At 29.3% G+C, this 25,260-nt stretch overlaps 1 protein-coding gene across 4 annotated transcripts; it reads left to right on the top strand.

Moving 5' to 3' along the window:
- Nucleotides 1-15,772: 15,772 nt before the first annotated feature.
- On the top strand, nt 15,773-19,636 carry TLP5 (tubby like protein 5). Of its 4 annotated transcripts, none has more exons than XM_028080841.2 (5): nt 15,773-15,953; nt 16,874-17,341; nt 17,477-17,564; nt 18,412-18,544; nt 18,747-19,636. In XM_028080841.2, exons 2-5 carry the CDS (start codon nt 16,994-16,996, stop codon nt 19,474-19,476), a joined length of 1,299 nt encoding a protein of 432 aa, XP_027936642.1. In that variant the 5' UTR covers nt 15,773-15,953; nt 16,874-16,993; the 3' UTR covers nt 19,477-19,636. The 4 variants fall into 4 exon arrangements, with proteins under 4 accessions (XP_027936642.1, XP_027936644.1, XP_027936643.1 ...); XM_028080843.2 differs by lacking the exon at nt 15,773-15,953 and adding an exon at nt 15,979-15,999; XM_028080842.2 differs by lacking the exon at nt 15,773-15,953 and adding an exon at nt 16,006-16,145.
- The last annotated feature ends 5,624 nt before the right edge of the window (nt 19,637-25,260 follow it).

Here is a 25,260-nt window from a genome sequence, read left to right as displayed (position 1 = left end):
ATACCATGGATCCTTTAAAGGGAAAATAATAATCATAAAAATGGAAAAGATAATACTATTAATTTATATTACCATTAATATTAATGATTTTTTGTATGCGTATATGATATATATTTATGAACAAAAATTTAAATTTATATATATACATGTAGTAGTGGGAACAGCCTGCAGATAGGGACGATGTAGATGATAAGTTGGGCCATGTAGGTCAGCTTTGCTTATTGGGAGCTTTTGGAATTGAGTGGCATAACAAAATCTGAAATTACATATTTCTCCCTCCCAAGGATATCATTGACCTTTAATTAATCACATTAATCATAAAACTCTAAATCCCAAGTTTCCTTTAACAACGGTATAATCAACTTAGGTGCTTTTACTCCAATTACAATTACACGTGAAAAAAATAAAATAAACTATCTTATGATTTATATCAATAGAGTAATCGCTTTTGTTCAATTTTGATTAAACTTTAATTATATTTATAATCATCTCACCTCATATTAGTGTAATACTTCACTTAACGGTCGAAATCGGAAAGAATTCAAATAATTTAACATGGAATTTATCAAACATATTGTTTTGAACACGGCATTGGAATTTTAATGAACTTGAAATGTGTAGTTAAGAAATACTAATTAGGTGTTGTTAGCAAGTGGTCTAAGAATACTAACTAAGATTTATTTAATATGTTTTAGTGAAGAAATTGAATTATTTAGTTTATTTGTGTGTGTGATTTAAAGGAGAATTGTTAGTATTTTACTAATTTTGACATAGTTAGTTGATGGTGATGAATTATTTAAGTTTTATTTTTGTGTGAGATGAATGAATGAATTAATTAGTCTTGGGTAGATAGATGGTAGAAGTAGCTAGGTCTCTTTGTGAAGACGAAGACCATTTATGAAGGGAAGTAACCGGTGACAAATTCAGTTAGCTACAACCTAACACAATAAATAGAATGAATTTTTGGATAACTAAAAATCTTGTAACTCCACATGTTTCACCAATTATTAAAATTTTGATTAGGGACCATCCACAATGGTGCGTACAATGAGGTGACTGTACGTGCAATACTTATCACTAACTATATAGAGTTATTGAGTCAATTCTTCCCCTTTTTTTTCCTTCAATGTGAATAAATGTCCAATTAGATATTAGATGTAAAAGAGGAGAAGGTGATAAAGTGAGCTTTATTTTCATATTTTGTATTTTTTGGATCTAAGACTTCACCATTAACTTGTAATGACCCCACAACGTGCTTCAACGTGGTGGACTTTATGACCCAATATTATTTTATTTGGCATTTTACCGGAAAAGAAAATTGTATGCTTTCACATTTCCAACTTCAATCAAAATGACCATTTTCTTCACTTACTCTCACATCAAACTAACCACCAACTATACGAATGTACTAATATTTCTAAATTTAGAAAAATATAATTAAATATCAATAAAAATATCAAATTATCAGAAATATATATATAGTTAGTTGCGTGGAGTCTTTAAACAGTACAAATACATGCATAATTAGATACATATACCATTAGTATTTTAATCGCCAACTTCGTGGATTTATAAAATTGAGACTATTGTTTAGTTTATTCTAGATATAAAAATAATTTTTTTAAGCTAAATCTTATCTCTCTCTGTTAATAAACATATCACCGGTTAATTGAGGGTGAGAAAAGAAAACACCAAACGATGTGGGTCTTATACGTCGAAGCTTTATCAACAACCATGAAAAATGTATTTTTTGATTAAAAATTGATTTGGTTGAAATGAGATATACGTATACACAGGGAGAAGAAGAAGCGCGAAGCAAAAAATGATTAGAACTCAATTATTGAATGTATGAGAATGGATATAATGCCCAAGAGTGGGGTCCAAATTATTAATTATTTATAAGTCCATTTATCACCATTATTATGATTTATGTCTAATAGTTTTATTTTGAAGACATGAATGAATAATATATAATTTAAAAGGAAAAAAAAAAGATAAAGTAAAAGAATAGGGTAGAAATTTAAAAGGATGTTGAAGAGTGGAAGAAGTAAGGTAGGTAAAGATGTATGAAATGATGAAGGTGACACGGTGTAAAAAGTATTGATGTATATGATGAAATTATATAATATAGTTATATGATTGAAAAGTGAATGAGTGAGGGAGAGAAAGAGCGTTTTGTTTGTTTATTTTATGTGCATTTTGTTAATTTATGCGTATATGTTAGCTGGTTTGTTTCGTATTGTCGACTCTATATATATTGTGCGCTGTAAATACGAAACATTGGCAATATTAATTATTATTACTTTTATTATTCCTTGTGTTTATTTTATCTTTGAACCACCTGCATTATGCTTCTATAATGTGCATGCATATGCAACATTAATTGATGATGGCAAGGAATCTAGTAAAGTTTCGTGGAAGCCAAAAAGAAGACATAAATCATAAGAATATGAAAAGAAGGAGTCCTTAGACAAGAGAAATTCATTTTAGTCGCAACTTTGATAATAACATTCATCCTAACCTAACACATCAAATAATCGCAACCATGATATATCTATATACCAAATTTTTATACATATTATTTTCTATCAAAATTAAATATCAACATCCTGACAGAATAGATCAAATTTAGGGTACCCAAATAATTATTCATATTTTATACTTTAGTAAATGTATATACCGATTGTCAACAGTTGTTCAGAATTCATTGTCGTATAACTCAACATTATTTATTTCTAAAGGTATAATTTTCAAACTCGTATTTAAAAACCATATTTAATATGAAAATCAAATTTTCCCAAAATAGAACTGATTTCAATTTTCTCATGTACGTAATTTATCTTGTTTCAAATTTAATTTAGTCAATTTTTTTTCTAATTATTGACACTATATTTTCTGAATCATAAAATGAAGTTTGTAATCCACTTATATTGTGTGTGAGTCTAGAAATAAGTCATCCGTTATAATTTTGTAAACAATGATTCTGATATCATATTAGAAGTGGACTATTAAGTCTAATTCAACCCCATAAAATTGACTTGTAAGATAAAGTTTGCACTTTACCTATATACTATAAAATTGTCTTATTTCTAATTAATCTAAGATTTTCATCATAGACTCAAATGAGCATAACAACTACTACTCAAACTTAATAGTGTTATCACATTTTAATTTATTCTTATATATTAAAATAAAACTTACATTCTCGAGAACAAAAATTTTCCCTATCAAGCTTCATTATTTTTTTTTCAGCTTATCTATATATAATTTTTTATTTAGATTGTTTTCTTGTCCATTTATATTTTTTTCATTTATTTGAAGTGTTTTTCATTCATTTCATGAAATATTTTTGCTCACCGTATGGCTTGCCCCTGCTTTCTTTTACAGCTTCTTTGCGTTTTTTTTTTTTCACTCATTCTGATTTTATGCTCATTTTCTCTGTCACACTTATTTTTAACTCTTCATTTGAGAAATTTTTGTGATCATATTCTTCACATTTTTTAATGGTTTAATCCTTCCATTCATTTTTAATATTTTCCGTAATCTTTTTTTTTCTGTTTCATGGTTTTCTTAATTTTTTGTTCAGATTTAGTTTTTATAGTATTCCAATATTGAAATTAAGAAGATATGTGGCGATCATTGTTAGGTATTCAAAAAAAAAAAAGAGTTCATGTACATTATATTTTTTTCAGTAATAATAAGATGAAATTTTGCGGTGAAAAACTGCAAGGATTAATTAAATTAAATGAGAAAAACTAAAACTAAAGAGAATGAAAACTAAACATAAATCAAAACACATACACTTAACCACATGGATAGATAACATTTTATCTAAACAAAATGATTATCATTATTAAACCATACCTAAACCAATTTACATATCAGTTTTATCACTCTCTTCAATCTCGGAATTGACGAGTTATATGAATAAACATTCTTTATAATCATTTACAGAAGATTAAAATAAGGTGAAACAGATAAAGTTTGTTTTTTGATAAACTGGTTTTTTACCCAGATCAGCTATTTGAATATCTTTATAATACAAGATTCAATCATGCATATATTATAGCAGTAAAATTCATTACATGAAGCTTAATTAGTGTTCATAATTAACTTATCTGTTGATAATAAGAGATATATATTAACCCTGCTAGCCTGGAGTGTTGCATGGCACAACTAGTATCTGAGAGGTGCCACGCTGGCTGAGGTGAAGTGAAGGGTGATCCTTAACGTGGAGGGCATGTGGTGTGAATGTCCCTACAAATTATGTCTTCCATGTGGTTTAACCTTCAACTTTATTTATTACTCAAAAACCCTACCATTTTCTCTCTTTTTTAATTAACTTCTCACACAGTTTTTCTTCTATACATGTCAATTGTGGTGAACATGTATAACCAGAAAGTGATTAATAAATTCTGAAAGGAGTCACGCGTTGGATCATATTTGTTGATCCAATCGCATTCATTGGTGAATATATTATTCTACAATACTATAATCATCGGGGTGGGTTATCTTTCCGTGAAGGAAATCTTATGATTGTGACCCATTAACCAAGGATTACATAAACAATTTCATTAATCTCATCATGCTCCTTTAGGGGGCTTCTTAATTAATCCATATGTTGCTTCATCAAACAAAATAACCAATGTCTTTTAACTAATACTGCTAATTCTTCAACTTAATCATTCAATCATGGGATCACTGCCACATATACATGCACCTCTAACTTCAAACTAAAATATAAATAAAAAAATTAGGGATGTTGAATTAACATAAGGGTGAAGATTATTCATCCGCTTTGGAATTCATAATGAATAACATCAGTTACTTGTTCTAACTTCAGACCTTTGGAGTCTCCCTCTCTTTATTAATGATATCGATTGAGTTGATAAATTAATAGATGAGATAGATCATTTTTTTAAATTATGTCCATATCATTCTTGAATCATGATAAATGATATATTATATAAAGAGTGATAAGGTGACTTAGTGGTTAGATGGGAGAAAAAGGAGGAAAAAATTGTGGGTTCATCCCTTACTAACAATTTAAAGAAATAAAGTTCATTTTGTCACTATTAGTGTATGTTAATTTTTATTGGTATTAAAAATGATAATTAATGAGTTAAAACTTTTATTTAGTAAATTATAATTTAGTAATTACAACTTATATTTGTTCTCTTATAATCCAAATGGATTCTTTTTTTTTTATCTCTCTGAGATTTCTCTTGTCTCTCCTTATTTTCTTTTCTTTTAAGAGTTCTTTTTTTTAAGTTTTGACATATTATATTCCTTAAATCTGATGTTGCTCATATGTACCAATTTTTTCATCTCAAATTTTTTTGTAAGTATGTCTATTATTTCTATTTGTATTGTTTTTTTTATTATATTTTAGATTTGTATTAGAATTAGAAATGTGTTTCTTTTCTAAATTTTGTTTCGGTACTTTTTGAAATTAGAAATGAGTTTTGAGGGTTCTTTTACATATATCTTGACGAGAAACTATTTTTTTTTTACGAAACTATTATTTAGATAAGGATTTAGTCTTTTGGTGGATAATAGATTAATTGGAGCTTAATTCAAAGTTAGTTTTTTTTTTTTTTTGTAGAAAGGTAATTCAAGTTTAGGAAAAAAAATATTTACTATCGAGTTGAGAAGAACCTAAGTTTCGTAAAAAAACATATTAGACGCAAAAAGAAATAATTTGAGGAAAGCGTTAAGAATGAAATTTCTCTTCAATAATCATTTAGAATTAATTACTTTTTCTATATACTAGATAAAGCAATTATCACACTTCAAAGTAGATTTGAACAATTTAAAATGTATGAAGATATTTGTGAAAAATCTTTAAAACATGATAATTTGTTAGATATTGATCTCTCATGCTAATAATCTGGAAAAATAAGGTGGGTTTGAAGGGGTTTAGAAAGGAGGATGAGAGAGGTTCTAGATTAAATTTCCCTCGCTATCTCAAGAAAAATCAAATAGATTATCATATTATATAAAAAAAATATTAAATAAAATTAATTATGACAATTAATAAATAAATTTTACATTAAAAAATCTCAAAAATATAAATTTTAAATAAAAAACTTTATTTTTTAAATTTATTTTAAGCCTCTCAAACTTTTGAGCCGTACTTCATAACAAATCATGTATATATGTAATTTTTTTTCTTCTTTGGTTTTCTTTATCTTTAAACAGGAGATAGTACGTTATAACACATTTTTTATTAGATTGGATGATTTTCTTTGAAATTACAAAAAATGGTTGAGTTCAACTTTATGTTGTAAAACTCACTCATATATCTTGTGATATTTTTTACCGACAAGGGAACTCATTAGAAATAATGCATTGGGGTAGCTGCTCTCGTGTATAAGGTTTCCCCTGCAGTGCTATTCGATTAATTATCATTTATTTCAAAAATTGTTAATTTAATTAATAAGACTAAATTTAGTAATAATTTTTTTTTATTTTTAAAAATATCTTCAAAATTATTACGAATTGTCATTCTTTTTTTGTTAAATTGCTTTTCATCTAACTAATTATTGTTAACCACCCATATTTTCCAATTCTCACAAGTGAAAAAAAAATGTATCGTATAAATTTATGCCATTTATGTTATTTTAACTGGTAAATGTAAAATGATTAATGGCATTTTAATAAAAATAATAATTTGTGACAAACAAATTTCTTGTACAAAGGAATAAAATATTTATTATTACTATTGTAAGGATTTATTTTTGTGCTAAAATAAAGAGTGTAAAACAAATTGAAATGTGATCGTTATATTCACATTTTATGTGAGTTATAATTTATTTAATTGTGTGTTTGAGGTATTCTATTATTTCAGTTAGTTTTATATTTAAATAAACAAAATATTTGTATTTTAGTTAGAGGGGTGAGAATAGAAATTTGAGGTAGTGCATATATTAAAAATAGTTTGGGTTTTAGTTGATTTATAGCATAAATTGGTTCACCAAAGAGAAAGGTTGTCGTGTACTTAGTATTTTAGGAAGGTGAAAATAATACTTTGGAAATCTCTTTTTTCTTTATAACTCACCATTTAGCCACATTTCATTTCTTTCTTCGAATTTCAATTATCCTTCTTTGAATACGGATTCAAAACCTTTTTTTCTTTTCTTATGATAAGGGTTTCTTAGGTGGTTTTCATCTATTCTTCGACTTTATTTTCCTTGTTCTACAAGGAAAACAAACGTAAGGTAAGAAAAACTACAATCTTATATATACAAAAAAAAATTGTCGGTAATAATTGAATGTTTTCCTTTTAAAACAATATATATATATATATATATATATATATATATATATATATATATATATATATTGATTATTAAAATTATAACAGTTAAATATACATAATATTATGAACTTGATAGTTAGTCATTATGAAGTTGAAAAGTGTAATAAAGGACATAATACTGGTACGTCTGAGTTTCAATTAATCTAAAATAAATCAGGATTGAAATTGCTATGCTGGCTATAAATAACTACAACGATGGAATGAATATCCTTAAATTCATTGAGAATTCGCAAGAGACACGACAAAAGACATTTAATTAGATATTAAATCTTATTTAATAAGAATAATGGATGAGTTATGTAAATTAAAGTTTAGTGATGCAACATAGTTTGGACTTTAGACAATATGAGATAGTAACTTTTAGCGGTGGATAATATTAGCTAATTAATGCTTTCTGTTATGCGAACGCTATCACTTCGCTGCATTATCAAAGCTACCAATAACTGCAAATTATAACGTGTTAGAAAAAAACTGCGAGATATCATTTTTCAAGCTACAGGTTTCGATTAAGGTGGGTACACTGTATTCATCACCAAAAATATGAAGTAAAAGCTTAATAAAATGGTTTTAAAGAGATCAAAATCACACCACATCTTAATTTACGTAATAGAAAAATATGCAAATCTAAAAATTGAGTATTAGATAGTTGAAGGTGAGGTTTTTCAAGTAAAAAAATATACACTAATGAAACATGATAACTTGTATAAAAAGATGGATTATGATATTTTAACCAACCTTTTTTTACTTACTTTTAATCCATCACTTTAATCACTCTTCAATTTTCTATTTTGATTTTTTTTTATTAGTGTAACGTGATAATTGAAGGGTGATTAGAATGGTGGATTTAAAGTGAATAAAAAAAAGTGAGTTAAAATATCAGTATCTTAAAAGAATTATGACACTACAACCAATCTAAAACCTTAATAATACCTACTTTATATTATACTTATTATCCAAGTTGTCACCAAAATTGAATCTAACTCATATGCTACTGCTAGGTTTTTTATTATCTTACCGATTAAAATACTAAGATTTTTCAAAGAAACACCTTGATAAAATTTGACAATAATAATCTATATAAAAAAAATCAAGATATCACATTCAATACAAAATATTAAGATAATAAATTTATGGATATTTCTTCTTATTTTGATTTTATGTTATTCATTTGTATTCAAGGTAGAACTTTTAACTCACTCGTAAATTCTTAGGTTGAATATGAAAAGTGTAATGAAAGAATAAAGTAGGTTATATGCATGTAGAGATTTTGAATTGCATGGGTAATTAAGCAGAAGAAAATGAATTAGGGCAGTGGATGGTTGTGGGATAGCATTAGTTTTGTAGGTTGTTAGTGTTTACATAATTTAAGCATCTCGAACGCTAATACATGTTGGTTAAAGGGCAATTATGTGGAAGAATTGAAGGGACCATGATACTGTTTAATTACCATTTGAAGGCAAACCAAGGGTAGGTCATAGCTAGGACCCTTCCACACCATCAAACTTCGGGAACTCATCTGCTATCTGTATATAACAGGAATTTCATCCCAACTTCAACAAGTAATTTTCAGTTACCTTAGTTTGCAGGGCTGGGCTAGGGCTATGGCTAGGACTATGACTAGGGCTACCACCCCCACACACACTTGCATTCACTCACAGAGATACGCAATTTATGGCTTCTTAATCTCAAAACAGCAACAGAAAACGACGCTTTCTATCTTTCCTCTCGTTACTATTTTGGATCCATATGTATATTTGTTCAGATCAACCCTCTCTCTCATTCTAATACGGGTTAGGTTACAATAAATATGATTCTCATAAGCCTTTCTGCAAAATTTAACTTACATTAAATATAGTTTTCTAGATGCTGCTCAATGACTCACTTTGCCACAGTTAAATTTATACCTCAACTCTTTAAAATACATAAAAAAAAAATCTTTATAAAAACTTTAAAGAAGGTAAATTTAATTTTCTTAATGGGACACTAACTCTTTTGATATCGAAAGTCTCATCTAAGTTGGTCACCACACAAATTTGACTTTGATATAATTGTTTGGGGTTTTTGAGAGATGATTACTGAAAAGATATAACACCAATAGAACATGAATCCAACTCACACATAAGGAATTGACATCACTCTAACCCAAAATCTTAAGACAATAAATTTATAAGTCTCCATCTTTATATAATATTCAACTTTCTCATTTTTATTTAGTATAAAACTTAGACTCAGAATTATATTCTCACCACTAAATTATATTCCTATTTGTTGGAAATACACGTTGAACCTGCACATATTTTTTTCTTTTAATACGTCTCATCATTAAAGTTGCACCGTCTTTTAAATTAGTAATTTATATCATATTATATATATATATATATATATATATATATATATATATATATATATATATATATATATATATATATTAACTTTGTCACTATTTTATATACACAAATGAGTGAATCGGCAAACTTTAGAAATGGAAAAAATGTTTATATAAAGTTAACGAAAAAATATAATAAAATTACATTTAAACATATGAATGGCTCATCTTTCATAATGTCCATTATTTATTCGATTATGAAAGCGAATTATTGTGAGGTTGAAGAGATTAATGGAAATTATGTTCCAAAAGAGTTTTTGGAAGTTATCAAACACTAAAGGCACTATTGGATAACACCATATAAAACAAGGGACGAAGCCCAAGAAGAAAAGTGATACATTAATGGTTCATATAGAGAATTGTGTTGTTCTTATCTTTTAATTGATGTTTAAAGTACGAATAAAAAATTTGGATGTGTTGTTTGGGTCTATTTTAAGAAGGCTCCTTCGTCCTACATCAATTATAATTACTCTATGCACCCCAAAGTTTGTAAAAGAACTTTTTGTCCTTTTCTCTTTTATATTTACCAGAGTTTCACTGTTGTCCTTTTATTGCTGGCTCAAGGTAGTACTTATTAGTGTGTGATAAATATTTATGATGTCATTTGAAACCCATTTTGAATAAGATTGGAGGATCTGGATACTGGTTCTTTTATTTATTTTGTTGCGTTCTAGGGTAATCCAAAATGTAATGTTGATATTTTATCTTCTTATGGATTGAATATTTTGAAACGTAAATATTGTAGTTTGGATAATATAATTCCTAATTGTACAAACACATTATTATTATTATTAAAGTGATAAAATGTGATTCTACTTTTAAATTATATGAAAAGTTCATGAACAACAACGCGGGTGGAGTGAAAGTTGGTTTGTGAATACCATAATCGTCTTTATATACACTACATGGAGAAAGTATGGTGACAAAGAAAAAGGAACCCCATTAGAAAAACAACGTGTTAAAGTAGCAGCCCGTACCCAACCCAAGAGATTGCATATTAGAGGTTGAAGCCCATTAAACAGCTCACAACAATTAAGCGGTGATTCTACCTGCACCTCCCTATTATTCTTCCTGCATCTTCGTAAAAGTTGAACTCCCCAAACCACCCTTCATTAAAAATATAACAAAAATATCCCTACACCTCCTTATTTTTTATTCCGACATACAGAAAAATAGTTTCAAAATAGGTGTTCCGGAATATATTAAGGAATATTTGTTCCGGTTCAAAATTTCCTTTTCATTCTTCTTTCATGCAAAACTCAAGAATTTTAGTTCTCTTCTTCACCAACTTGGGGTGAATGTGCTCATATACATCAAACAAAATTAATATTTGGAAAAAATCTATGTTCCAGAATGGCGAATCCGGAATGTGAGCACCCACTTTCACTGTATATAATTAAAATATATTTTCAGATATAAAAATATTTTGACATTATACAATACTCTACCAGGAATTCATTTTTCGGAACACATTAAAATAAATTCAATTTTTTTTCCGGCAAACAATTATCCCTGTTCTATTGGGGTGCACAAGAAATTTGACAGGGTGGAAGACCTTGCCGCAAAATAATTGCACCCCGAACTTAAGAATTGCGATTAGTCACGAAAGCTATATATAAGATCTCTTTTGTTTTAATTTTACTGAATGGGCCTAATAATGGACCCGTTTGTCTCTGTGTTCAGAAATTATGATTTTTTGTGGTATTTGTTTTCTTGTAGAATTTACAAGACAATTAACTTGTATGCATCACATTGCACTTTTAGTGGTTTAATTCTTCATAAAGAATGTTTTGTCTCCAAACCAGAGACACGTTTGGCTTGTCTTTCATATTTTGAGAAACTTATGCATTCTGTTTTCTTACTTACATTTTTATAAATACATACAAATAAGTTTCGTTGAACAACTATGTAAGGTTTATATCTTAATATGAAATCTGAATTTTCTTTTAGCAAACCTCTGTGATCATCTCAATAAGAGGGCTAAATTTTTCTTCATTTGAAGAAATATACGGTGTTGATAGCTAGCGTGTATGTGTGTGTGGTTCTGAATTTGTAGCTATTTGAAATTAATGATGATATTATTCTATTATTAGGCTGAGTTAATTTGATGGTCATTCATTAACAAAAGGTCCCTTTCTAAAATTATTTATTAATAAATAATCCGTATAACATTGAAAATTTGGATAGTGTCAACTCACAACAAAGGAACTACTTAAACTCAAACTCGCAAAAAGCCTCGATTTTCATATGATTCATGCTCAATATTTTTAGGATCTATATTTCTGATGTTAGGTACCGACTTTTATCAATACATTTACTCGAGAAATTAAACAAAAACTAAATAATTATAAAAATTAATAATTATTTCAAAGTATAAAAAAACGTTTATTTTTAATGTGTTTGGATTAAATCGTTGGCGAAGATTATTTCTGGAGGAAGGAAACGATGGGCCATTCCAGTGGCTAAAAGCTCCCACTGAACATTGTGTCGTGAAAAACGCCTCTTCGTAAATTGCCTCTAAGAAGAAACCAAATTTGAAACATCTTTCTTTTCAGATTTTAGAAGTAAAATGATTCATGCTTATCTTGGACCCAGTATAAGGGTATGATGGGGTTTATCCATTTATTTATGCTATAATCAATAATAAAGTCACCATCGCATCGTTTTGTTTTTATGGTTCTATTTATTTATTTATTTATTTTAAGTTTGAATCGCCACGAGCTGACTTTGTTTACTCTATTTTGTTAAAAGCGTTCCCTTAAAGGCTTTTAAAAAATTTCAATTGTAGCAGTGTGAAAGGATTAATTAGTTTGTACGATTAAGACTTGTGCAATTGACTTTCATCTAAAATTGGATTGTTAGATTGATCATAGTATCTATACAAGTTGCAATTTTCTTCCATTTCTTTTTTCTCAATACCAACTACCTTAAATTTAGTACACTGTGGATCATAATCAGACATTAATTATAAAAGAGTAGCAACACAACACAAAGTGGACTGAGTAAACTCGAAGCTCACCATGATAGAAAAAACTACAAGTGACATTTAATGAAAATTGGATCATGTTAATGGGATATTCTCTTAATAAAACGAAAGTGTTAGATGACTTCCAATTGGCATTTTAATCCACAAATTTTGTTGTGAAAACGGGCAAAAATCTTAGTTCTATCCAAGTTGTCCAAGTTGAATATATATTTATATTCTCAATTTCAATTTCTGCTTACATGCTTACCGCGGTAGATTGAATAAAGATTATAGGAAGTAATGGTTAACGTATTAATTTGCCCATCCATTGTTTGCTTACTTAAGTGGTTAGGTATATATAAATAAACAAGATTAATTTTATTTTATAAATGATTAAACAAATTGTATATGCAATAATGATGTTGGTATTAGTTGTTTTTAAAATAGTCAAAGTTAGATATTTTGATAATTTTATGATATCTTAATCACTTATAATAGACTAAAAATCACTTATAAAGTAAATTTATTTCGGTGAATATTAATTTAATTTAGGTTTAATCAGTTCGATAGTACCGCTTTCGTAGTTTCAGTTTGATATCCAATTTTTAAAAAGTTTTAATTTCGTCCCAACTTTTGAAAGAGTATTTCAATATTAGGTCCTTTCAGACAAAAAAGTTAGCAACACCGTTAAAAGCATGCCACATGTCACCCTCTAGTTTTTTTAACTTCTTTTTAATTTTTTAAAATTTAAAAAAAAAAATTGTCACGTGTCAGGTCCTTAATATGACACGTGGCAAGGTACTGTCACGTCTCAGTATCCTTACCAAGTGTCATATATTGATTTCAATTTAGTCCCTACATATGTCTATTTGTTTCAATTTAGTCTTCAATATATTTATTTCAATTTAGTTCGAATATTTTTTTCAAAATAGAAAAATATTGCACCTCTTTTAAGATAAAATCTATTATTTATATAAATGTTATATTGATATTTGTTATTAAAAAATGACTTACAAAATTAAGTATTGATGTTTATATTAAAATTTAGTGATAAAAGTTATGAATAATAAAATATGGATTAACAATTAAGAAAAAATGTAATATATTATAACTTCATTTTTAATAAAAAAAAATATGAGTATCATTGAAATTGTATATTTTGTTATTCATGACTTTTATCACTAAACTTTAATATAAATATGAGCAATTAATTTTGTAAGTCATTTTTAATAACAAATATCAACATAATATTTATATAAATAATAGATTTTGTCTTAAAAGATGTACAATATTTATCTATTTTCAAAAAGAAAAAAAATATTCAGACTAAATTAAAACAAATAAAGTGGGGACTAAATTGAAACAAATAAACATATGTGAGAACTAAATTGAAACAATTAGACACATGTGAAAACTATATTGAAATTAATACAATAACACTTAACAGGAAAACTGACACGTGATAGTACCTTGTCACGTGACACTAACAATGCCACGTCATCAAGATCTTACACGTGACATTTTTTTAAATTAAAAAAAATTAATTTTTTTTTAAAAAATTAAAAAATAAGAGGTTGACAGTGGCACGCAACGACATTAATAATTTTTTTCTAAAAAAAGTCTAATTAAAACACATTTTCAAAAATTAAAATGAAAGTAAAATATTTTAAAAAACGAGTACCAGATTGAAAATTCTAAAGGAAAATAAATACCAAACAACTAATTTATTAATTAAATTGATCTCAAACTATTAAACTCTCATAATCCCTAGACGTTATTGGTTAAGATAAATAAATAAAATGAAATACTGATTTAATAGAGAGTGAATGAATAACAAAATCTGGGAAAAGTGGGGAGAGTGTGAATTTTGGCACAAAATATAGTCTAAAAGATTTCTTTGGATGGGATGATAAATTTGAGAGAGTAAAAATAAGTGAATTTTAGAAATGTGAAGTAGTTTAGATTAAGTAAAAAACTGTGAAATAAGAAAAAAAATATTAAAATCTATGAACATGTGTTGATAAATATTTTTTTAATAAAATTAAATAATTAAATACATTGTTAAAATTATTTATTAATATATTTTAAATATTTATTATATTATAATAAAGAATAAATATTTTCTTATATTTTATCTAATTGTATTTATTTTTTAATTAATCATGAAATAGTTTTTAAATATAAGTTATTATAAAAATAGGAAAATGACAATTTCTGTGCTTTTCTTCGTATACTTAAGTGGAAAAAGAGTGTAATATTTTTTCGCTTTTAACAATTGATTTTATTAGTTTTCTAAATATAAGCGCAATTCTTTCTCGTACTTCATGTTTCTCTCGCTTGAAACAAACATAAAAAAATAAGCCATGAAAATTGATTTTGCAGTCAACCATATTATTTTATTTTATTTTTTTAATTTAAATAATCACTTTAAATTGATTATTTGTACTATGATCAATCATACACGGTTGTGATTTTTTCCATTCTCAATTTTTCAACAAATAAGAAAAGTAAAATGTCAATAGTAATATAAAAATGCAAAACTGATGCAAAGAAAAACAGGAAAGCTGTAATTTTCTAAAGAAAATACAATAAAAAATGAGATTGAAAGATTTGTCGTGACCATAAATAGAATAAATAGTGTTGCGTGACCATAAATAGAATTGCGTGACCACCTTAAGTCTGTGTACACCACTTCGCATGCTATCCGACCCCCACTGAGGCAAAGCGTGAACTGTGAGCACACCAAGCATCGTTAGTCGGTATAACCTTTTGTAGTAATTTGTAAAGGTCAACTGTCAAGGTCAAAACCGTAATTTCAGCCTTTACCCACGAAAAATTGCTAGTACTTCAATAACTTTGGTATTTTTATAATTAATAACAAATTTTAACTGCTATTTATTGTTTGGTTGAAAATTCATGATAATCATTAAAAATAATTAATGATTGAGCAGTTTTCTTTTGGAAAACAAATATAAATAATTTATTATATTGTTATTGTTTTTCAGTGATATTTAAACTTTTATTTTAATAAAATATACGTAAATAACATTCTAAACACGATTGAAGGTGAGGAATTATAGTATTATATATAAGGCTTCTCCATTTCTTTTTACATGTGTGTGGGGGTGGATTTAATGAAGGCGTTGAGTCCGTGCCTCAGAGAGTCAGCCTCTGTGTTGGAGAGAGAAAGAGAGAAAAGTTAGAGAGAGAAAGAGAGTTGTGATTTGTGAAGCACACAGGATCTGAAAACGTGTAATCTGACAAGACTTTGGAACATCATGGTTAGTCAGCTATATCTTCATCTAATGGCCTTGGGTGGTTTTATGTGTATGAACGCACCTTTGCTCTATTCAATTTCTTATCTTTTTAATCTTTCTCCATTTCTTCAAACTTTCTGTGCTCTTTATTTATTTTTTTTCCTTCGCTGTGATTGGGGTGTGGGAAACTTCGAGACCCTGGTGTTTTGGGATATGGTTTGTAACCTCGAATTCTTTTTCCTTCCGGGTTTCTTGTTCGCCTTTCAAAGTTTCTGTTTTTTTAGTCTAAGGACTCTTGGTTTTGTGAAATTTTTATATTTGGGTAGTCCCAGACGTGTTTCTTGTTGTGTAGTTTTGGGAACTTGCAAAGACATAAATAAATTTATGTTTTCGTTCTGGAATTCTTCTGGAATCTTGTTATTTGGCTAACAAGAAAGTCGGTAGTCTAGAGCTTTGATCTATTTTTCTGCTCTTTAAAGATCTCGTTATGTTATTTGATCTCCGCGTTTAGAAAGAAGACCCCTCTTTTTCTCTTGTGTGCTTGTTTTGTCTCTGCCCCCTGTGCGTGTGAAGGGGTATTTTATTCGATTCGTGGCGTAGTAAATTCCGCAACAAAAAAAACAGGGAAATCAGATTCCACATATAGTTGAAGTTAGTATAAAACAGAACCTTCAGTAAGCCTTTTGTTTTGGTTCAGTTGCTCGTATGTTAAGCTAGAATGAGGAGAAACAAAATTAGGTTTAAAAACCCTTCAAAAACAGGTTTCTGACTAAAGTATGGAATTTTAGCCTTTAGGTCCATGTGGGGCTTTCTTTTATGAGAATCTTAGGTTTTATTTTTATTCATCCACTATGTGCTTTACCCAATCTGTCTTCATTCTCTTTCGCTTCTCGATCACTAAGCATCGAAGATGCAATTTAAAATAAAGTTTTGTTTATTTGCAGCTCCTCACTCTTCTAAGGTTTCAGTTGTGAGATCCTCTTAGTGACTGGAGTGGAGCATTTATTGTTTCGGTGGCTCTTTGATGATATATCAAGTTGTGGGGTGTGAGTATATCAGAACAAATGTCCTTCCGCAGCATAGTTCGTGATGTAAGGGATGGATTTGGAAGCCTATCTAGGAGGAGCTTTGAGGTAAGGCTTCCTGGCCATAACAGGGGCAAGTCACGCAGTTCGGTCCACGAGTTGCAGGAGCAGCCAGCGGTTATACAGAACAGTCGGTGGGCTAGCCTTCCCCCTGAGCTCCTTCGCGATGTAATCAATAGATTGGAAGCAAGCGAGAGTACATGGCCTGGTCGTAAGCATGTGGTTGCATGTGCTGCCGTGTGCAAGTCCTGGAGAGAAATGTGCAAAGAAATTGTCAGCAGTCCTGAATTCTGTGGGAAGATTACTTTCCCTGTTGCCCTGAAGCAGGTATGACATTTTTTTTCTTCTATCCTGTGCCTAAAATCTGTGTAAAGTATTTGCTTTATGTATAAAGGATATGAAATTTGTGCCATGACCAAAGTTTACATTTTTATTCTTCGTTAACTCTTGTCTTGTCTGCAGCCTGGGCATAGGAATGGAACCATCCAGTGTTTCATCAAAAGAGACAAATCTAAGCTGACATACCATCTCTTCCTTTGCCTCAGTCCTGGTAAGCTTTCCTTTGTTGACTTTAACATATATGAATTTTTCTGATCATCTTGTTTTGTTCTTTCTTTATTTTGCTTTTATTGTGTAATTTTTGTGCTTATGGCCTTTGATATATTTATTGATTTTTTCCCTTATCAATATCAGCCGGGTCACCTTTATCAATATTGCTGTTTCTTTGATTTTTTGTTCAGCTTAATTGCTTGTGATGTTCATTTCTATGTTTGGATTGGTGAAAAATGATGAAATGAGGTGGTTTTTTTTTTTAAATGTATGCTTTGCTACCTTAAACTCGATCTTACAGCTTCCTTGTGGCGTGGGAAATTGTGTGTTCAAATTCATTTTTTATCAAAACCTGTTGTTGTTAATGCAATTTAGATACTTGTGTTTGAATATGATGGTCAACTTCTTTGTTGTGGCCCACTTGCAAACTTATTGTATCATTTTATTGAAGTTTATGAAAGTAAGTAATAACTGGTGACCAAGTTACTTGAGGGTTGGGTGCTGATGTCACTTCTAGTTTCCATTCAAAATAATTCAACCATGTTCCGAGCATCATTTTAACTTGGTGTGTGTTTTGGCTTGTTAGCTTTGCTGAAGTTTTAATGGTGTGTGATGCATGTCTATGCTTGGTTGACTTTAATTACGAGAGAATAGTTCATGCCATGCCTATATCCTACTTGTTTTATTGGTTCAAATGTTTTCCATGCTGGAACAAGTAGTTCCTTATTTTGAGTTGACAAGTGTCTTGCTGTTCCAATATGGTGTATAAATATGCATTTAGCAATTTTATGTTCCTGGCTATCATTGTTTTTGGGACCTGTTCTGGACTGATAAATGTGTTCCTGCAGCCTTGCTTGTTGAAAATGGAAAGTTTCTTCTCTCTGCAAAAAGGACCAGAAGAACAACTTGCACGGAGTATATTATATCAATGGATGCAGATAACATATCGAGATCTAGTAGTACGTACATCGGAAAACTGAGGTAAGACTGAATTTTGGGGCTGCTTGACATTCATTTTTGCATTAACAGTGATGGATACAACAATTTTTTGGTTTTTACTGACCTGTACAAGATCTAAATTTATGCATAAGTGTTTACGCCATCATTCAAGAAACTACAACTCAATTATTTCTTTACTTTGTAGTCATCATGGACTTACACTATTAATTTTTGGTTGTTCCAGGTCAAATTTTCTTGGCACCAAGTTCATAATTTATGACACACAACCACCGTACTACAATGCTATGCTGTCCCCACCTGGGCGTAGCCGTAGGTTTTCGAAAAAGGTTTCTCCGAAGGTCCCTAGCGGCAGCTACAACATTGCCCAGGTGACGTATGAGTTGAATGTTCTTGGTACTAGGGGGCCGCGAAGGATGAATTGCACAATGTACTCCATTCCTGCATCATCCCTTGAGCCTAATGGCGTTGTCCCAGGCCAACCAGAACTCCTTTCTCGCCCCCTTGAGGATTCTTTCCGCAGTATATCCTTCTCAAAATCAATTGACCATTCAACCGAGTTTAGCAGCTCTAGGTTCTCAGACATCATGGGAACCGGTAATGAAGACCAGGAGGGAAAGGTGAGACCTTTAGTTCTCAAGAACAAGTCCCCAAGGTGGCATGAACAGCTGCAGTGTTGGTGTCTCAACTTTAGAGGAAGGGTCACCGTTGCCTCTGTTAAGAATTTTCAGCTCATTGCTGCCGCACCGCCAACCGTTGCCGCCGCCCCCCCTGTAGGATCAGGACCTTCTCTATCCCAGCCAACACAGTCTTCTTCTGACCATGACAAGATTATTCTTCAGTTTGGTAAGGTTGGCAAGGATATGTTTACAATGGACTACCGGTACCCCCTCTCTGCATTTCAGGCTTTTGCCATATGCTTGACTAGCTTTGACACAAAATTGGCTTGTGAATAGTTTACAAGAAATACATGTGTGGTAAGAGAAGTAGAATTTAATCTTCATTTTAGATACTTGTAGGAATGTTGAAGCTTCATTAAGTTATTGTTCTCCTCACGGTTAAACTGTAAAGTATGGAACAATCTCTGCCCAATGCACCTTTCTTCTTTTTGCTGTTGTTCTTTTTCTTTTGAACATTTTTCCTTTTTTCTTGCCATTGCCCCTTTCTTTCTGATAGTCAATTTATGCTTTATAGTTTGGACTATCTTTGTCAAACTTTGATTATGTAGATTTCCATACTTTTGTAAATATGTAATGAAGATGTCGCCCAGAGGTATTTATGAAAAATAAACAATTATTGCGACTACAGTATTTGTTGTATTATTTTACTGCTTTGGAATTGAAATGGAGAACAGACGAAGGGTCAAGTTCATCGTGCATAAAAGGAGTGAAGACATTGCTTTGCAAAGGTTGATCCGAAAAAAAGTGAGCTCCATTAGTTGTATTTCTGTTGAAATGCTCATGAAATTGAAAGATGTTATAAGAGTCTGATGAAACCCGAATAGGTGCTAATGGAGGAATATTTTTATTTAATTAAAAATTATCTTATCTCATTTCCTGCATAATTATATCATTTTTAATTATAATAGTAATTCATTTCTATGTTAAAACAGTTTTCTCAAGAAATATTTTTAATTTTTATAAGTCTATTTGTAATTGGCTGACTGACTCACAATTTTTTAGATATTATTAATATATAATGATTAATTTCCTCAATTTTTTACAAAATTCTGTAACTTTTTATGTTTTAAATTTAAATAATTTTCAGTTAGATTTTGGATAGTATGCTATTTCTAAATAAAATGTAAAATAAATATGATTTTATTAAAAACGCAACGGCAGAATGTCATTTTCTTGAAAAATATAATTGATTTTAATATCTTTCAAAAAAGGCTATTGTCATTTTTTTTTAAAGTTTAAAAGAGGTATTATTTGTTTCAAAAGGGAAAGATCCAAATGTTAATTAACAATGCGAGTTTTTAATAGTATTTTATATCTATTTTTATTATTTTGTCAGCAGCTGTGCCGTTTTAACAGGGAAGAGGTAAGATTAAACGTATATAAAGGTTTTGTTTTTGTATATAATAAATAAACATATAGTATTATGCTTCTTAAACATATAGTATTGCATAATTATTTTTTTATTACACTATTTTTTATTAGGTATGAAACCCAACTCTTAAATAAATAACAATTGATTTAAATTTTAGAACTTGCCATTCTATTTTGGCATAAATTATTTTATCCCTTCTTGCCATCCTAACCTATCTTTTCAACCTCTCATCCCACCATATCCAAAACAAACAAATTTCAAGTTATTTGATGACCACTGTGTCGGTACATCGAAGATGGGTGTGGTGGTGCACCATTTTCGCAAAAAGTTGATATCGATCATAAATACTCATTGAATCCGTTAATGGCCACGTTTCCTAGGTTGTCTAGTTTTTGCCAACATACACCTACGATATAGTGGTATATCAAGAAGTGCACCCCAACCACATAGTCCAAAAACTAAAGGACAAACATAAAACCCGATATACATTTGACATATACATATACACACACTTTGATTAAAGTATGCATTGTGGAAACATCATTAACTATCCCAACCTACCCATTACATATTACTTACCAAAAACAAAACATCTTCCATGAACCAAAAACAATCCACCAACAAACTGTTTTATTCACCCATTACAACCTGTGATACACATAGCAAGAACATGGTACATATGCACAAGAGTGCAGGATCATAGAGCAATAGAAAGATGAGAGTTTGTAGAAGTACATTGAGATCTGGTTGAAGAGAGAACAGTGTAAAAACTAGAACAATTAAAAAGAGTGTAGAAAGTATGGTTGTATGATTAATTAAAAAGACAAGATGAGAAGACACCCAAAATGTTGAACCCCATGACAGACTTACGAGAAGTGAGCACTGCTTCGTCCCCTTGAATCATGATTTTGTATTGGAGACATGGAGAAAGCACACGAGTGTGTATTTTTCTTCCATCTTCGTTTCTCCCTCTTCCATCTCTTCCTCTGGTTTGTTCTGAGGATGAAAGGTACCTGCTATATAAATGTATGGTGCACGCCCACGTGGTATCATGGGGTTGAGAGCAGCAACCCCTCCTTCGGCTCGGTGGGTCTTAAATTATGACCATCAATTCAATACAAATATTTTAAAAGTATCAAATAGAAAATGGGAAAGTTAACCTAAAGAGTTAGGTATTGATGTACATGGATTTATGGAAAATCATTTATATGATAAGATTTCAAACTCAATCCAGATATCAATAAGCTGAATCCACAGTTGGTCTCGTCACATGTGTATCTGACTCATGTACGGTGGCCCTTAACACCATTAAGGTGGCTCACCCTTCAGAGTTCTAATTTTTGGAGGATGCAGAAAAAGTATTGCATATTTTCATTTTCAATATAATTGAAATAAAAACAAAATATTTTTTACATTGAATGAAATTAATATGATAGGTTTTTTAGAGTCAGTTTGACTGTGGATGCTTAAAAAAGTATATTCAATCAAGATATGTTCATAGATTTAAAAGAAAAAATAGTAGATTCGCAATTGATTACTCCGATCCCTCTCCTTTTTCTTCTGATTGATATTTGCTTTAGATTTCAAACGAACCAAATCTGAGCCTTATTAGCCACAGAAGATTTCCAAGGTTCAACTGTAAGGTTTGACCGAAAACAGTGGAATTCTTAATCACTTAGATTAACGATTAAATTAGTCAGATTACACTTTACATGAACTATTATTTATTTTAAAAAAATATAAGAATGAGCTACATTTGTGGCTGAATTATGACATGTACAAGTTTTGAAGTGTACTGAAAGTTTAATGATGAGCTTTGGTACTCATTATTATATGTTATCCCTGTGAGTGTATGTGTATGAAGAGTTGATACGACACAATATAGTATAAGATGGATGGAATCATAAACATATCAGGAACCAAAACTTGTTTGAAGGGGCAACTTTCTAATTGAAGGGTAATGCAGAAAGGTGAATGTCTTAGACCATATGAGTGGATTCTCAAATAATTTGTGGTCCCAAAAGAATGTCATGCGCATGTAACAGGAAAAAAAGTAATTTTTTTTTGGTGTTATGGTTTAGGTTGGTGGAGCACTAGAGCTAGATTTTCTATCAAAACATGCTACCCCACACAAAAATCCTGAATTTCGTTGGATCTGGACTCACACAGTGGACAGGTCGGTCTTTCTCATTAATATTTTGGAAGATAATGTTGTCACTTAGATCACACTTTTCCCTTCCACTATTAGGAAGCACCAAAATTCATAAAAAGAATCCATATGTATATCTACCGTATGATTTATCAATATTCTCAGCTACACATATCAATATTCTCAGCTACACCTTTGGTCAGGCAGCCCAAACATAGGCGGTCAAAAGTCATCTGCTACAGGCAGATAATTCAGTGGATTGTTGATGTGACAATTTCTTTGAAGTGGTTTTAGAAGCTCATAACCGAGTGGTCCGAGGATAAGCGGTTGGCCATAGATAAATGAAAATCACACTGAGATCCTCCTCAAGGTAAGTGTTGACGAACGAATGTCATGATTTGCTATTCTCATCCAACTATGAGGGGACAACAATATGATCAGTCAATTGACCAAAAGGTAAAACCTAAATATTAAAGTAAAACAAGTCAGTAATCAAGTTTAAAAAGCAATTGGGTTATGATGATTAAGAAAACCTTAATCACAGATAGGGATGGCAACGGGGCGGGGCGAGGACGGGTTTCATTATCCCATACCCATCCCCGCATAAAAAATTCATCCTCATCCCCATACCCAAACCCAACGGGTATCAAACTTTTTTCCCATCTCCATCCCCACCGGGTAACGGGTATAATCTCGTACCCATACCCGTACCCATGTTCTAACTACTTCAATATTAATTTTTATAAAAGAAAAAAAATTACGGTAAAGAAAACATAATATTATGAAATATTCAATATTAGGAGGATTTTCTTCGATGCCAAATACATTAAAATAAATTATAATTGTTTATATTTTATATTAGAATACCAAATAAAATTTCATGTGAACCAAAACATTTATTAAATTTGCAAACTACAACATTAATGAACTTAGTTGATAAAATTAAAAAATATTTCAAAAAAGTATAAAAGGAAAATAAATATTCAAATTAAAATATATTTTAAATGTTTGTTTACTTCAATTTTTTAAATTCTAATGAATTTCTTTTTTATACACTAATAAAAGTTATAATATATCACTTGATCAAAATGACACAAAGAACAAATATTCAAATTAAAATATATTTTAAATATTTGTTTACTTCAATTTTTTAAATTATAATGAATCTCTTTTTTATACACTAATAAAAAGTTATAATACATCACTTGATCAAAATAACACAAAAAACAAATAATAAACATAATAATAAAATTTTGACATAGATTTTGTATCTTTTGAACTTCAATATATGTTGCATAGTGACAAAAAAATATTCATAGAAATTACATTAAATTTTTATATTGTAGTAAATAAAAGTTATTTATACAATTAAAGTAAAAAAAATTACAGTATGATTAATAGTGAGTTATAAAATAACAAATAATTAGATAGAATATATCGAAATATTTTATTCTACATGATGAAAATAAACAATAAATAAAAATATTAAAAAACTAACAAATGTGTGTTTTAGAAATAATTTGAGAAACTATCGAAAGAAATCGCACAAAGAAAATCAAATGTATAATTAAGGTATGATAAAATGAAAAAAACCTTAGAGAACTAATTATTAAATTATGTTTGAAGTGGTTAAAAATAAATAGAAATATCATTAGTGACCAAAAAATTTATCATTAAATTACAAATAAATTAGTAATTAAATTGGTCACTAAATCAAGTACCGATTCGATCATTGAATCAGTCACTAATTTAGACAATAAATCAACTACTACCACCAATGACGAAAAATAGTGACTGATATGGGTTACTGACTAAATCAGTCACCATTTCATTTTTTCTTGTAGTGAATTATCATATACTATTCATAAATATCATTATATATATATATATATATATAATTTTAACCACTTCAAACAGAATTTAAAGTGAAACAATTACATTATGATATATTATTCTACATGATGAAAATAAAAACAATAAATAAAAATATTAAAAAACTAACAAATGTGTGTTTTAGAAATAATTTGAGAGACTATCGAAAAAAATCACACAAAGGAAATCAAATGTATAACTAAGGTATGATAAGACGAAAAATATCTCAGAGAACTAAGAAAACTTTTCAAATATCAACATATATACTTAATGGTTGAAAAATAACGAAAATTACTTTAATGAAACAAAAGAGTTCTTCAAATTAAACAAAAATTAATAATAATAATAATAATAAGTAAAGAATTTTTTTTATATTACCTTAAATTGAGAGTATAAACATTCTCATGTGAAAGGAAAATTTATAATAAATAAAAATATTAAAAAATAATATAAATATTCAAATGTAAGGCATAATTTTTTTTATTAACATACATTATTTTAACATAATTACATAAAGGTTATGATAAGATAAAAAACATATTGGAGATGAGAAATAAAAAATATATTGGAGATGAGAATGAGTTTAATGACAAATGAAATAATTAAAAGAAATAAAAAATAGAATATATATATATATATATATATATATATATATATATATATATAT

The sequence above is a fragment of the Vigna unguiculata genome, chromosome 7 (assembly GCF_037176805.1).
Source record: "Vigna unguiculata cultivar grain cowpea cultivar isolate G323 ecotype 2 chromosome 7, ASM3717680v1, whole genome shotgun sequence".
NCBI lineage: Eukaryota > Viridiplantae > Streptophyta > Magnoliopsida > Fabales > Fabaceae > Vigna > Vigna unguiculata.
Note: the sequence above shows the minus strand (reverse complement) of the source record. Positions and strands in the feature narration are given on the sequence as shown.

Excerpts from the sequence above, each read along its gene's own strand:
- TLP5 (XM_028080841.2), top strand. The coding sequence starts at position 16,994 with ATGTCCTTCCGCAGCATAGTTCGTGATGTAAGGGATGGATTTGGAAGC. Across the intron at positions 17,342-17,476 it reads TCCCTGTTGCCCTGAAGCAG|CCTGGGCATAGGAATGGAAC; the intron begins GTATGACATTTT and ends TCTTGTCTGCAG. Across the intron at positions 18,545-18,746 it reads ACGTACATCGGAAAACTGAG|GTCAAATTTTCTTGGCACCA; the intron begins GTAAGACTGAAT and ends TGGTTGTTCCAG.